Source organism: Ochotona curzoniae, unplaced genomic scaffold (genome assembly GCF_017591425.1).
Source record: "Ochotona curzoniae isolate NIBS_2020 unplaced genomic scaffold, NIBS_Ocur_1.0 contig_883, whole genome shotgun sequence".
Taxonomy (NCBI): Eukaryota; Metazoa; Chordata; class Mammalia; order Lagomorpha; family Ochotonidae; genus Ochotona; species Ochotona curzoniae.
This window is the reverse complement of record NW_024466599.1, coordinates 36934906-36950350: the sequence shown is the minus strand read 5'-3', so window position 1 is coordinate 36950350 and position 15445 is coordinate 36934906. Positions and strand designations below refer to the sequence as shown.

Genomic DNA, 15445 nt, shown 5'->3' with positions numbered 1-15445 from the left:
TGTAAATCTGACTTTCACAGTAAAAATAAATAAATCTTAAGAATACTGCCTTTCTGCCCTGAGAATATAATAAAAGGATGTTTGTTCAGTGTTGTTGACACTAACAACATTAACAGCAGCAGATTGGCTAAACACAATGTGATATACCCACACAATACTATTCAGTTGCATAAAATAATCTAGTGTGTGGATCAGCAGAAAAGACAAACCAAAACACAGTGTGCTGTTTTTTTAGTGAAAACACTGTGTTTTTTTAGTGAAAGGGAAATAATATGTGTATATGGGGAAACATGATAAAATATATTTACTAAAATATCCTCAGTGATTATGTTAGGTGGTTATATTTTGGAGGCTTTCCATCACCCATCCCTTCCCTCACCCCTCAACACAGTGATCAAGTTTTGTGGGAAAAAAAAAAGGCAGTAGTTGTTTGCTGCTAGGTTTCAAAGCAGGAGATCCTAACCCTGGAAGTCTGTGTTTGGAGCTCACTGCCCATAGCACCCCGTTGAGTTTCTCCTGGGGGACCCTCAGCCCCTCCCTGGAGCAGGGGAGGGCATTCGGTGGAAGAGGCCTAGGCTGGGTCTGTACTGCCCCGTTCCTCCTCCCTTCCCCGATGTGGGATTCTCGTCTGATGGAGCAGTGGTCCCCCAGGGCTGCTGTGCTTGGTGTTACTAAACCCCATATCCAGAACAGACACTGGGCCATGGAAACCACAGAAATCCAGGATGGCCACCCAGTTTGAAGGGACATGAACCTCTCATTCCCACTGGGATAATGCATGTTGGCTGTTTTTCACCAGTTTAGCTTTTGAAAAACTGTTTGGGCTGTAAAATATCTTCCTGATCTTAGAAGGGCCAGGGCAGACTGGAGGGTGGCACAGTGCTGGGCTGCAATCTTTATTCTAATGCAGCTAATCCCGTCTCTCCCTAGAGTATGGCCGGAGTCTGGAAGATGACATTCGCTCTGACACGTCGTTCATGTTCCAGCGTGTGCTGGTGTCCCTTTCGGCTGTGAGTCACTGCTTCTTCTGATGGGGATGGGGTTTGGGAAACCGTACACGCTCTGTGCCCTTGCCAGCCTTTCTCCTCCTCTCAGGCCCCCACCCCAGGCGGCTACTCCCAAGATGTTGTTCTTAAGCCTCTCAGTTGTTTTCTTTCCCTTGGGAGAATTCGACTAGTCACGTGTGCCCATTTGTTCTACTTTCATTCAATATTTACAAGTACCCTATACCTGCCCAGTATTTCTATTACTCAGTACTCTGAGAGTTGGTGGCGATGAGTAAGACGCAGTGCAGGTGCACTGGGTTTCTAGTGTCATAAGGGAATCTATCAGGTGGATAGCCATGGGTTACTCTGAGGCTTGAAAAGATCAGGTGCTACAGAAGAGGCCCATAGGAAAAGGAAGACTTCAGGAGAGACTTTTGTGGGCAGAGCGGAAAACTTTCAGGGTGTAAACAAAACTTTTGGTGGCCTAGATGGTGTGTGAGCCAATCTGGTGGGTTTCTAGGATCCCATGAGGCGGAGACAGGGGTGGGTGGATTTCACATGAGAAAACTGGCCAAAGCGAGGCAAGGAGGTGGGAAATAGTGTGCTTGGGGAACCATGAACTGAACAGCAGGGCTGGTCATTCTCAAAGCACAGTGGGAGGATGAAGTGGGATTTTGTGTTGGGATCAGTTGATACTTCAGTAGAAGAGGATACTTCAGTAGGGAGCCCCCAAAGGGCTGGCAGAGCAGATGATTGATGATGGTGGTGGTGGTGGTAATGGTGATGATGATGTGTGATTGGAGCTGCATTTTCAGCAATGTAATAGTGACACGCTGGATGCCGCCTGGGGCACAGGGACTCTCAGCCTTCATTTTGAACAGTGCATGAACTCTTCGTGGCACTGCTCTCATCACCCTTGTTCTCATCCTTAGGGGGGCAGGGATGAAGGGAATTACCTGGATGATGACCTCATGAGACAAGACGCCCAGGTTAGTACAACCACAGTTCTTTTCTTCCAATCTCTTTTTGCCAAAAAGGCTGGCCTTGCTTCGTGGACAATCTCTTATCTTTCGGGGTATACTAGCCAGGCTGGAGTATATCACGAAAAAAGTTTCCCCATGGTTTCATGTAGAGGAGACTGGAGCTCAGGGGTAGCACCCACTGGACATCATTGGATTTTAAGGTTCATAATTCTATCACCCTTGTGTAGCAACTCCGGAGAACTTCTGAGTGTTTCCCTTGGAGGTGAGTCACTTGGAGGTGAAGCGACCTGCTGTTGCTTTGTTTGCTGCACATTTTCACTCCCCAAAAAGAGAGCATTTCATGGGACCTATGTAAAGTAGTTTGGCATCATTGGTTAACTTATCAGCAAACCTCAAGAGGCAGTTGCCTCCCTGGTGCTCAGCTCACTACCAGTTGCCAGAGTAACAGCCCCTAACTAAGCAGCTGTGGTTTGGTGATACTAATCATAAGAGCTTATAGAATGTGAGTCCTTGGGGCTGGCATTGTGTCTGTGATGCCAGCATCCCATATAAGTACCAATTCAAGTCTTGGTTGCTCCATTTTCTGTCCAGCTGTATGATAATGTGCCTGGGAAAGCAACAGAAGCTGGCCTACGTGCTTGGGTCCCTGTCATGCAAGAGATTCAGATGCAGTTTTAAGCTCTTTGCTTTGGCTTAGCTGAGCCCTGGATGTGGCAGCCATTTGGAGAGTGAACCAGTGGATAGAAGATCTCTCTCTCTCTCTCTCTCTTTCTAATTCTGACTTTCAAATAAATAGAATAAATTGTAGGAAAAACTGGGTCCTTGTCAGGTACAAAACACTGTTGTTTAAGGGCTGTTGTTTAAGGGTATCATTGAACCCTTACACTAACCCTATCTCCACTTCAGTCAGGAAACCTAGAGAAGTGAGGCTTTTTGTGTGTGTGTGTGTGCTTAATTTCAGATGTTTAATAAATAGCGTTACTGGGCTCTGAACTCAAGCAGTTTGCATCTGGGCCCTGCAGTCTTAACCACTGCACAGCTATGAACCACAACACTATATGTAGAAAAGAATGTTTTTTGGTTATTTTTAAGATTGATGTATCTTTATTTGAAAAGCGTGATTTACAGAGAGAGAAGAAGAAACAGAAAGAGTATCTTCCATTTACTTCCAAATGGCCACAATAGACAGAGCTGAGCTGATCCAAAGCTGGGAGCCAGGAACTTCTTCCCGGTCTCCCTGTGGGTGCAGGGTGACAAGGACTTGGGCCATCCTCCATTGCTTTCCCAGACCATAAACAGGGAGCTGGATTAGAAGTGGAGCAGCCAGGACATGAGCCAGTGCCACAGGTGGAGGATTAGCAGGTTATGCCATGCTGGCCCCAAGAACCTGTTGTTTTTATTAGAAAGGAGAGGGAGTATGTCTGTAGCTTGGGCTTCCTGGGGCTTGGTGGCTGAGTTTCAAAAGGGAACACCCTGAAAGCAAACATTCCAGTGCAACCAATGGAAGCTACATAACTACTGATGAGCCAACCTAGAAAAATCACAGTGCCACTTCTATCATCTCTTCTTCATTGGAGCAGTGTATTGGCCAGGATTTTCCAGTGGAACAGAACCAGCAGGATGTATAGGGATGCGTGTGTGTGTGTGTGTGTAGAAATTTATGGTGAGGGCCTGGCGCCGTGGCCTAGCGGCTAAAGTCCTCGCCTGGAACGCGCCAGGATCCCATATGGGCGCCAGTTCTAATCCCGGCAGCTCCACTTCCCATTCAGCTCCCTGTCTGTGGCCTGGGAAAGCAGTCGAGGATGGCCCAAAGCCTTGGGATCCTGCACCCGTGTGGGAGACCCTGAAGAAGTTCCTGGATCCTGGCTTCAGATTGGCATAGCATCGGCCATTGCGCTCACTTAGGGAGTGAATCATCAGATGGAAGATCTTCCTCTCTGTCTCTCCTGCTCTCTGTATATCTGACTTTCCAATAAATAAATAAATCTAAAAAAAAAAGAAATTTATGGTGAGGAATTGGTTCACAAGAATGTGAAAGTGGGGACAAGTAGCAGGATCTGCAGGATGCGTCCCCAAAGTGGAGACCCCAGAGAGCTGATGGGTTCAATCCAGTTTGAGTCAAGGCCTGGGTACCAGAAGAGCTGATGATGCAATTGCCATGCAAAGGGCACCCAGCTTGAAACCAGAAAGAACCAGTTCCACTCTGAAAATAGGAACAAAGCAAAAGAAAATAAAGCAAAGCTGACAAGCCAGCTCCAGGTGATGAGATGAGAGGCATTTCCTCTCAGTCTGATTTTGTCATCCTGTCTGTCCTATTGAGGCCTTTAATGGGCCCAATGAAGCCCATCTCTATCTAGGAGAGCGCTCTGTTCTCCTAGCCTGTGGACTCAATCTTAGTCTCATCTGGGATACTGCAACGAACACCCAGAATACAGCTGGACCGAATATCTGGGCACCCCGGTGATCCCATCAAGGAGGCACACAAAAAGTCATGGTGAGCGATCACAAACCTGCTGAGATTCAAGTTGAGCCCCTTTGAATTAAGTGAACTCTGAGCTCTCCCAGCTGGAAAGTTCTGTGTTTCTGTGAATTGACTGTAAATCAGGGAGGGAGACAGAGGAAGGAGTGAAGACATGGAGAATATGGAGGCATGCCCCAAGTAGTGCTGGGATGTTTCACTGAGGACCCTGTAGTGAAATAAAACAGACTACCTACTAAAAATGAGCACAAGTTTGATCTGTAATGTGAAGTAAGCAGGATCAGTTTCTTACAGTTGCATCTGCTCGGAATATTAGTCATTATCAATGGGTCTCGGCTGTGAGAATTTCTACAGCTTCAGACAAGTCACAGATTATTTCAGAGTAGCACTGCCTGCCCAGTGGAACTTTGTACAGTGATGGAAACATTCTACGTCTCCCTGATCTGTAGGAGCAGCAACTGGCCGTGTGCAACCACTGACCACTGGCAGTGTGCCTGCTGGGATTGAAGAAATGAATCCCAAACTGTATTTACGTTGAATTCATTTAATTCCACGGACCGCATGCATAGCCGAAGTCTAGGACTTCCCAACCAAGCTGTGTGCAGATAGGGAACTGTGGGTCCTAGCCTTGATGCCCAGGAAGACATCACACGATCCTTTGCTATGATGCCTGAGGAAGAATCTCAGGTTCTTTCCACTTAGCACCACTGCCTCCACCCCATCACCAGCCCTGTGAAGTTCTGGAAGTGTTGGCCTGTGTCCTGGCCCATCCTCTCTGGTGCTTTAAACTTGTGCTTTGTTTGGCTTCAGGACCTGTATGAGGCTGGAGAGAAGAAATGGGGCACAGATGAAGTGAAATTTCTGACTGTTCTCTGTTCTCGGAATCGAAATCATCTGTTACATGGTAAGACCCTGACTCCACTGCCAGAAGAAACTCTCTGAAATCTAGCAGAAGCAACATTTTCCCTTCACTTACAGTCACCTGGCCGTTCTGAACCATCTTAGAGATTCACCTGGGACACATGAGCCCAGTGATGGGCCTAAGGGCTAGTTTCTGAAGGATATTGAACAATCAACAGATACATAAAGAATCCATTAAAATTTGGTATATCTGCTTCTAAGATTTTTTTTAAGAAATTCTCATTCTTTAAACTTTTAAAAATGTTTATTTACTTTAATCTACTTGGAAAATAGAGGGAAGGAGAAAGAGAGGGAGAGAGAGAAAGAGAGAGAGAGAGAGAAATAAAAACTCTTGCATCTGCTGGTTGAGTCCCCTGATACCAACAACAGCCAGGTCTGGACCTGGAACTCTGAATCTAACATGAGCACTTGAACCATTATCTTTACTTTTAAAGAAAAAGTTATTTGAGAGACAGAAAGAACTCCTGTCTGTTGGTTCATTGCCCAAATGACCACAGTAAAGCCAGGAGCTACAGATACAATCTAGATCTCCCACCAGGGATAGCAGGAACCCAGCCAGCAGGTGCATTAATAGGAAGCTGGAATCCGGAAGTGGAAGTCAGGTACTCCTGTGTGGGACATGGGTCTCTTAACCACAGTCTCCTCACTAAACCAAACACCTGCCTCATACAGTCCCCCCCCACACCTTTCTGAGGCAGCCCCCAGCCTTTCATTTTAATTAAGTTGTATAAGAAAATAATCATTAGTACAACAGGAAGCAGTAAAATAAGAAATGTTGATTGCTGTTTATCCCTGTTTTATCTCCAAGCCATAAAGCTAAAAGAAGTGATTTCTTTAGGGATTATGCTGCCTAAGATAAATACAGGATAATTTCAAATTTTATTTCCTATGTGTAATGCTTCTCATTTGTTTCTGATCATTCTAAACTTTATAATGTGCTTTTCTTTTGGGGAAAGACACTATGCAATTACAGAATATTTGTTGACAGGCTTCTTCTTGCAAAGAGCAATAAAGTTTTAATAAGATATTTCATATTTTATATAAACTCTTTGTGTCTCTATATACATAATCATTATTTTAAGTCCACCAAGCCTCCCCATCTCAGATTTTCAAAGCCTGTGGGAAATTTGAAAAGAATGAATTTGCTAATAAAAATATAAAGTAACTGGAAAGTATAACACATTCTAAAGTTGTAATTATTTTGTGTATTCCACAGTGACCAAAAAAATAGTTGATTACTTTGTGGATACTTTTTATAGTCATCAGACCAACTTCTGACTCAGCTCTTGAATTGATCACCTTCCCTCACGACAATACAAATCTCCCCCTGGTGGTATTTTGCCAGAACTGCAGGTCCTCAGAAATTGACCTAGTGCATTAAAACATTTTAAAAAGAGTTTTCACTTCTGGGTCCTTTTGGCTACCTAGGCAGTTTTTTTTTTTTTTTTAAGATTTATTTGTATTATTTTTTTTATTGAAAAGGCGGATATACAGAGAGGAGAGATAGAGAGGAAGATCTTCCATCCGATGATTCACTCCCTAAGTGAGCGCAATGGCCGATGCTATGCTGATCCGAAGCCAGGAGCCTCTTCCGGGTCTCCCACGCGGGTGCAGGGTCCCAAAGCTTTGGGCCATCCTCGACTGCTTTCCCGGGCCACAGGCAGGGAGCTGGAAGGGAAGCGGGGCTGCCGGGATAGAACCAGCACCCACATGGGATCCCGGGCGTGCAAGGCGAGGACCTTAACCACTGTGCCACCGCGCCGGGCCCTAAGTAGGCAGTTATTATAAAATATCTGCTTGTAAGTCACTTGGAGAAAATAGTATGCTCATTATCATTATAAATAATAATTTTCTTTAACTGAAAATAATAGTGTTCATAATAACCTAAGTTTTGTGAATAATTTCTACCTTCTCAGTGCAATGCTAAGTGTATGGTAACCATTCTTTCTTGCAATAAGCCAAATAATATCGATGCAGTCATCATTATTTCCACATTTTACAGTGGATTGGAGTAAGTCTGAATTTACACTGTATGTCACTTAGAGTCCTTGATGCTAAGCATCAGATGCTGCCTCCATAACAAGTGTGAAAAGTGGAAATACTGTGAAATGAGACAAGAGGGGAAATGAGAAAGTGATGACTCCCTGAATGGCAGGAGTTGCTGAATAATTTCAGAAAGAGCAGATACCAAGAAAGGGAGAAGCAAGTCATGAATTTAATTTTTAAGGCAGAGTATCTGATGTGTGATTTCCATGAAAAGTGCTGACTCCTACTTTAGTTTAGCTTAATTGGGACCTCGGGGAGTGACACCCAGGAAGTTGGTAGCTTTCTCAGGTTTCCGTAGGTTCTCTAAGGGTGAGGCTGACTTGGAGCTTTGGGCCAACCCCTGGATTTTTCTCAGAAAGGGCAGGTGTGATAGGTGCCAACTGGGTGGACTGCTCACTTGTATGGGAGGAATGCTGCTGTACATTGCTGTGTATGGATGCCCCTTAGTTGACAGCCCTAATGGGGGTGCCAGGAAGCACCCCAAGGAAAGTAAAGAGAATGAACTAAAGAGTTATCTGCTCTAAAAAGATTCCAGAAGGAGACAGCTTGCCAAAAAAAAAATTTAATTATGTTAAACTCTATCAAAAAATGCATTGGCTGTTATCCAGTGTGCCTTGGATTTGAAAAGATTGAATTGCTCTAGTTTAATGAGCCAAATGGAAGAGGAATACGTAAGTGACTGCCAAGGTCAAAAATCACAAAAAGATACATTCTGCTGATGAAGGAAATCACGTGAATAGCAGGCAGAGGTCTCCAGAGGATGTCTCCAGGGGAGAGGGAAGAGGTTCCTGGGGAAGGGAAGGGTCTTGCTTGATGTCCCTCCAAGAATCACAGCCTTTCTTCCTCCCTGCGTGGGACCACCCTCTGTGCTGTCTTCCTCCTGGCCCCTCATTCACACAGCTAATTAGTTTCCTCCTAAAATATGGCAAAGAATAAACAGTGGAAGAGCCTGGAGATGCTGATTTCTCCACAGACTTGAATTTTATTATGGTAAATGTGTTATTATTGGTAATGCCATCCTGTTGTTGTTTGCAGTGTTTGATGAGTACAAAAGGATATCCCAGAAGGATATCGAGCAGAGTATTAAATCAGAAACATCCGGTAGCTTTGAAGATGCCCTGCTGGCTATAGGTAAGCTGGTGGTGGATAGGGTGCAAGGGAAAGAGACGTCTGTAGACTTTGCTTCTCTGTCGTCAGCCTGTTGTCATGGGATCTAGAATTATTTTTTTCTCCTAGAGTTAAAAATTGTTAGACTCACTCATGGAGGGATGTTAGAATTTTAAACAGGAAATGTACATAGCCTAATTGCTGACATGCCCTGTGGTTCGTGTATTTTGTATACTCTGTGCTTGTTTATCATAGTGCCTGGGAAATACAGGACTGTAATAGCTGCATCTTGGAAGTCTGTGAGTACTCAAAACTAAGGACTGTTTTCACTAGTCAAGGGAGTTACCATGACATTGAAATCATAGGTCTCGCTCTCCTGGATGGCCTAGTGCTTCTCAGGATGGTCAGGCGAGAACCTGTGTTCAGGAAATGTTTGGCTACAGATTCTCCTACAAGGTCATCAGGAGACATTACTTGATATTTTGTAGAAGCTGAAGGGACAGTTGTCACTTTTCTTTTCATAGAGGTCTTCGCTGTAACCTTTTCATTTTTTTTTTCTCTTGGCAGTAAAATGTGTGAGGAACACACCTGCTTATTTTGCTGAAAGACTTTATAAGTCTATGAAGGTAAATGGCTTTATTTGGGGGCTTCTGAACGATTATGACATATTTTGGGATCCACTTTCCTATGCTTACTTATATCCCCCAGGCAAATCTCCACCTGAACTAACCAATTCAATTTCACTGATTACTTCATTGAATGCCTACAGATGCTGTAATATTTACTGAGCACCTAACAATGCATGGGTGAATGTTTTGGTTTGTCTATTTATTTATTTCAAAGAATTAGAGGGGAGAGAGAGAGAGATACATCTTCCATCTGCTGATTCACTCCCCAGATGGCTACAACAGCCAGGGCTGTGCCAGGCCAAAAGCCAGGAACCAGGAACTTTTCACCCAGGGACCCAAGCACTTGGACCATGTCTCACTACATTTCCCAGGCCTTTAGTGCAGATGTGGCTCAGAAATAGAACAGCTGGGACATGAACTGGTACACATATAGAATGCCAGTATCACAGGCTGCAGCTTTAGCTGCTGCATCACAAGCCCAGCCCCTGGATCGCTGTTTTTAATTCTTTATATGTGTGGATTAACTTTACCTCCCAGTAGTTTTATAAGGTAGTTATGATTAGTAGTTCCTACAGATGAGGAAACTGAAGCATGGAGAGGGTATGCCATTCTCATGGTCCTCGGGGAGGGAATAATGGCTCCAGGCTGTGGGGCTGGCAGTCTAGCTCCAGAGCCCATGCTCCCACCCGAGTCTTGCATGCTTTCAAGCACCTTTGCCAGAACCCCAAGAGATGCAGGAAAGACCACGTTGTACTCTTGCTCTCAAAGCACATCTAAGCTGCCAGTGGCAGCTATGTGCAAAATACCAAGGATAATAAAATGGAAGAACATAGACAGTTGCTGGGAAGCCACACATTAACAGACCAGGGAGGAAAGGACATTAATACCCCCCGCCCCCAAAAATTTCGGGGTAGTTTCTCTGTGGTAGGGGAATCTGAAAAGAACATATTAAAAACTTGGTGTATGGTAGCAAGACTGGCCAGGAAGTTTGACACCGGAAGTTGTGATGTGGTAGACGAGGGTACATGACATTGCAGGGGGAGGAGCTACTAGAAATGTGGCAGGCAGGCTGGATGGCCCAGGGTCTGTCCCCAGAAATGCAGAGTGACATCCTTTGGTTGGAATATGGAGTGTAGGTAAGAATGGGGGATACTCTGCAGGTCCCAGGAAAACATCCATGGCGTCTTGTTCTGCCAGGCATGGGGGGTGGTTTTTTTTCTCTCCCAAGGGGGATTTGGGTATTCATCACACCATTCACAGGCCATCCACAATGATCAACTTAAAAATGAGCCTGCTGTGGATTTATTAAATTTTCAGTCCTGCCTGTGGTTGCCTTGGCAGGGCCAGAGTCAATCAGTGCATAAGCTTGTATGGCCCACAGACGTTCCCCATCCCTGTCAGGTGGAAGGAAGATGCCTGTGGAACCAGTCAGGCTTCCCTGTGTGCATGCTTGTTCTCCTCTAGGGCTTGGGCACCGACGACAACACCCTCATCCGCGTGATGGTGTCGCGCGCGGAGGTCGACATGCTGGACATCCGGGCCAACTTCAAGAGGCTCTATGGAAAGTCTCTGTACTCATTCATCAAGGTAGGTCACGACAGCCAGGCCTTGACCCAGGGAGGGCACCAAGGGCCTTTCCTTAGCATCCACCATTCCCTTTAAAAATGGTGCCTCCTTCAGATATCGCAAGACTATACCTTTGCCAGCTTATTAGTCTGTTTCCCCTGACTCTAGCAAAATATCCAGGGCTGGGTATTTCATGTAGAAAAGAGATTAAGTAAGGTCACAGTTTGTGGGGCCCCTGACTATCACATCATAACAGATGGCATGACAATGGGCAAGAGGGAGGAGCACCAGGTGAGATAGGGGGCAGCATTGCTCTTTCGGGCTGGGAGTGCCACAACCAGCAGAAGTCAGCTCTGCCCCCTGCTCCGATTACCCAGTCTCCTCCCACCAGCCTGCAGCTTTTAAGGGTACCTTCACTTCTTCCTGCCCTGTAGACCAAGCTTCCAACACTACAGCCCCTCGGGGAACACTGGAACTGTCACTCCAGATGGGAAGTTGGAGACACCTGCTTTATTAAGACAGTGATGACGTCATGCTGGCCCCAGACATAGACAGATTATGAGCTAATGCATACTTCCAAATGCACAGTTTCCTTGCCTGCATAATTACAGCAAAAGATAAGCAGCTGAAATCAGCATGCTGTGCAGGGCACGCTGAGTGCTGGCAAGGTGGGAGAGCAAAGTTCCTACCCTGGGTCACTGTTATTATCTGGCACCAGACACCCAGCAGTCCTCAGATGGCCTGGGAGTTACAAGAAATGATTCACATCCCTCAAAACCCTTGATTAGTGGGATTTTACTTCTTGAGGAAGCCAGAAGAGTCTTATGAACCTGAAACTATTAATTAAATATTCTGAATCCTACTCCTGGCTTGAAGACATGTCCAAGAACACAAACATACAAACTCACTTTCTCGTGTATTCTCAGCCAACAACACACTTCTGCTACCAGGTGTATATGAGATTGCCCATCTGTACCACGTGAGCCATGCAGCAGCAGACGCCAGCTGGGCATTCTCCCCTCTCATTCAGTTCTGACACTGTCTGCCTGGAGATAGTGTCAGACCTCACCTGCTGAGGGCTGAGTCCCCACAAGAGTGTCCCTCTCTTCCCAGGCAGCTTGTTTGACTTGGGCTTCAGATTGTGTATTGGGCCCGGCCCAGGCCCAGGTTTGATGGATTTTTCAGGGACTGCTCCCAGGACTCCAGGGAACACATTTAAGGGGTTATCATAAAGGCTATTACAAGGAGACAGAGGGTGAGGTGTATAGGATGTGGGCGGTGAGAAGACTGGAATTTCTGTGCCCTTTGTGGGCTCCCTAGCGACCATCTGGAAGCTCATGGAATCATGCCATTTTGGGTTTTAAGAAACTACTTGGGCATGACTGACTGAATCACTGCTCATTTGTGTTCAACATGACCTTTAGTCCCACTCCCTTCACTGCTGGTTGGACTCTCAACTCTCTAATTGTCTGCCTTGGTCTTGGTAATGAGCATCTCATATCCTGAAATCCCTTAGCAGCTGCCAGCCACCAGTCATCACATTGGCATGGACAAAACCTTCTTTGAAGATTTCCAGGATGTTGGGAGTTGTATGCTGTGAAACAGGCACCAAGTCTAAATCATTTTCACCAGAGCACAGATGTAACCTTCGGATTCGGTGCTTTGAGTTGAGAGTTTTATTACATGTCTACACAGTACTCAGGAACTAACTACAGTTTCTATACAGACTGTAGCTTGGCAGAGCTGAACTATGGCTGGCTATCAGTAAGACACTTTTATAATTCAGGGGTGAACAAAATTGCAGTTCCAGGAAAGAATATTTTAAAGCTGGAAAAGCAGCTGAAGATGGCTCAAGTGCTTGAGCCCCTGACACCTGTCTGGAAGCCCAGATAAAGTTCCCAGCTCTTGGTTTTTGGCCTGGCCCCATCCAGACTGTTGCAACCATTCGGGATATGAGCCAGCAGATGAAAGGTCTCTGTCTCTCCCACTTTCTCTCTCTGTGTCACTCTTTCAAATCTTTAATAAAGAGAAAATATTAGGTAAGTTAAATAACATTGTATGATTTTCAGATAAAAGCAAATGATTTTTTACCTAGTACCTCCAGGAAAGGTGAGACTGTAAACTAGTAAAAATTGTTTTTATAAGGATTTTGCAACCCAGAACATGTCTGATGGGAATGTAAAACGGCGTAACAGCTGTGGAAAAACACATTGTCATTTCTTCAAAAATAGTTTATCATATTATATAATAATGGCAATTATCCCATAACCAGGCAGTTCCAATTCCAGATATGTATTTAGATGAAATAAAAGCAGGGATTCAAACAGATACTTGCACACCAATGGATATGTTAATCATAGTGGGCAAAAGGTAGAAACAACCTAAGTATCCATCAGCAGATGAATGGATAAGCAAAATGTGGCATGCATACATGAAGGAAAAGGACATTCTCCATGCATGGATGGACTCTGAAATAAACCCAATGTTAACAGGACAAATATTTTATGGTTCCAGTTACATGAGCTATGTAGAATAGTTAAGTTCATGAGAGACACAGCATGAGAGGTTACCAAGGGCTTGGAGGAAGAGGTGGGGGTTGGAACATCACTGCTTAGCATGAGAAGCTTCTGCTGGGGTGACAAGAGGGCTCGAAAATAGACAGTGATTATAACTGTACAATATTATGAATATCAACACTTCATATGATTAAAATAGTGACTTTTATATTTTCATATATTTGACAATAAAAGTCTATGAAAAAGATTTTGAATAAAATTTTGAAATGTGAAGACAGAAACTATGATTTCATCATACCCATTGTTTATGTTATTTACAGTAGTTCATTTATTCCTTTAAGGATTTATTTCTTCAAAAGGTAGAAAGGTAGAGACAGCAACAGAGAAATAGATCTTCCTTCTCCAGTTCTCTGCCCAGATGCCCATAACAGCCAAAGCTGTGCCAAAGTCAGGAAGCAGGAACTCCATCCGGGTCTCCCATACAGCTGGCAGGAACCCAAGTACCTGAAGCATCATCTGCTGCCCCAGCGTGCACATCAGTAAGAAGCAGAGCTGGGACTTAATCCCAGACACTCCTCTGAAGGATATGTGTACCCCATGTTATAGAATATGTGAGGGAAATGGAATTAAAGATAATTAAGTTTATTTTGATGAAAAACTGACATCCATGCAAACAAGAAGACGCAGAGTTTATGAAGGGCCTGGAATCGTAGCATAGCACATGAAGTGCTGCCTACATCAGTAGCATCCCTCATGAGAAAAAAGATCTGCTGGCTCATTCCCTAAATGGTCACACAGCCAGGGTTGGGCCAGGCTGCAACCAAGAGCCAGAAGCTGTATCTAGTTCTCCCACATGGATGACATCTTCCACTGCTTTCCCAGGTGCATCATCAGGGAGCTGAATCAGAAATGGAGTACCAGGACTTAAACTGTCACCCATATGGGGTACCAGCATCACAAGTGGCAGCTTAATCCACTGTGCTGCAGCCCCCAATGTTAGGCTTGTTTTAAAATTGATTATTATCTATTTGAAAGGCAAAGTGATACACAAAGATCTCTACTGGTTTATTCCCTGAAAGGTCACAACAGCCAGGACTGGGCCAGGTGACATCCAGGAGGCGGGTGAGGGGGGCTTGAACTGTGTAATATTCCAGTTAAGAAGCCACTTGTGTAACTGTGACTTTGCCTTGTTCCAGGGTGACACATCCGGGGACTACAGGAAGGTGCTGCTTGCTCTCTGTGGAGGAGAAGATTAGACTCACATCCCACCAGGATAGCAAGATTCTCACCACCTTGACATTGTGTTTTTTTTAACCTTCATTTTTCTACACTGTTATTACCATGATCTCAGAATGTTCATTTCCAATTACAACGCCTACAGTTGCCTCCTAGGATATAGCCTGTCTGTATTATTATTCATCTGTAATTAGTCATGCTGATGCTTTAAAGTTGTACTTGCAGTTCAAAGCTTTGAAGACCTACGTGGAAATTTAAAATTAGAAATAAAAACATACGCCCTGTTTTTAACAAATTACTTCCTCATTTGTGCTCCAGATAAATTAAATACACTAAATTATTCCATATTTCCTTTTTGGTGAAAGCCTTTCAAAATAGAAGGTTCCTAAAAACATCTTCTTCCCTAATCCTATTGTTTCAGTAGTAATTTATTCACTTGAAATTGTGAGCATTACTTAGTAAAAATAACTATCTAGTTTTCTCTTTTACAAAATAATATATCGAAAGCCCATATCTATGTTTTTTTTAAGGTTTTATTTGCCATGTTAGTTGGCCTTTACCAAGATTTCCTTCATCCCGTGTTGGATCACTTTATCCTGATTGAAGTTCACTAAAACAACTAACCTGAACAAGTTAAACCGCCAGTGTGGTGATACAGATCATATACAGCTGGTTATTAGAATGCTGCACATTCCACAATATTGTGATAATGTCTTAATTCAACTTAAAGTAAACAGAAAATAAATGAAGCTTCAAACTTGGTATTCTGTAATGGTGAAATGCTCTGAAGTTAGAGAAAACTTCCTGGGCTCAAAATAATCTTTAAAACTTCTTGTGATTTTGCTGGTTTGTACTTCTATCTGCACTGTGCCTTTCCTCTCTAGAATCATTTAGAAAGTATATTTGGAAATCATTTAAAAGTTCAATTTGTATACAACCTGGAAAAATAATTTTAATAAAAAATGGTCTCTAAAGA

At 44.1% G+C, this 15445-nt stretch overlaps 1 protein-coding gene across 3 annotated transcripts in view; it reads left to right on the top strand.

Annotated features, from left to right (window-relative positions):
• ANXA4 (annexin A4) overlaps positions 1-15445 on the top strand; it is a 58568-nt gene extending 43123 nt beyond the window's left edge. For all 3 annotated transcript variants that reach the window (XM_040993276.1, XM_040993278.1, XM_040993277.1), the window contains exons 7-13: positions 931-1010; positions 1919-1975; positions 5259-5352; positions 8451-8546; positions 9090-9148; positions 10616-10738; positions 14430-15445. In XM_040993276.1, coding sequence (XP_040849210.1) covers positions 931-1010; positions 1919-1975; positions 5259-5352; positions 8451-8546; positions 9090-9148; positions 10616-10738; positions 14430-14489 — 569 coding nt within the window. In that variant the 3' untranslated portion in view covers positions 14490-15445. The remainder of the gene's footprint in view (positions 1-930; positions 1011-1918; positions 1976-5258; positions 5353-8450; positions 8547-9089; positions 9149-10615; positions 10739-14429) is intronic.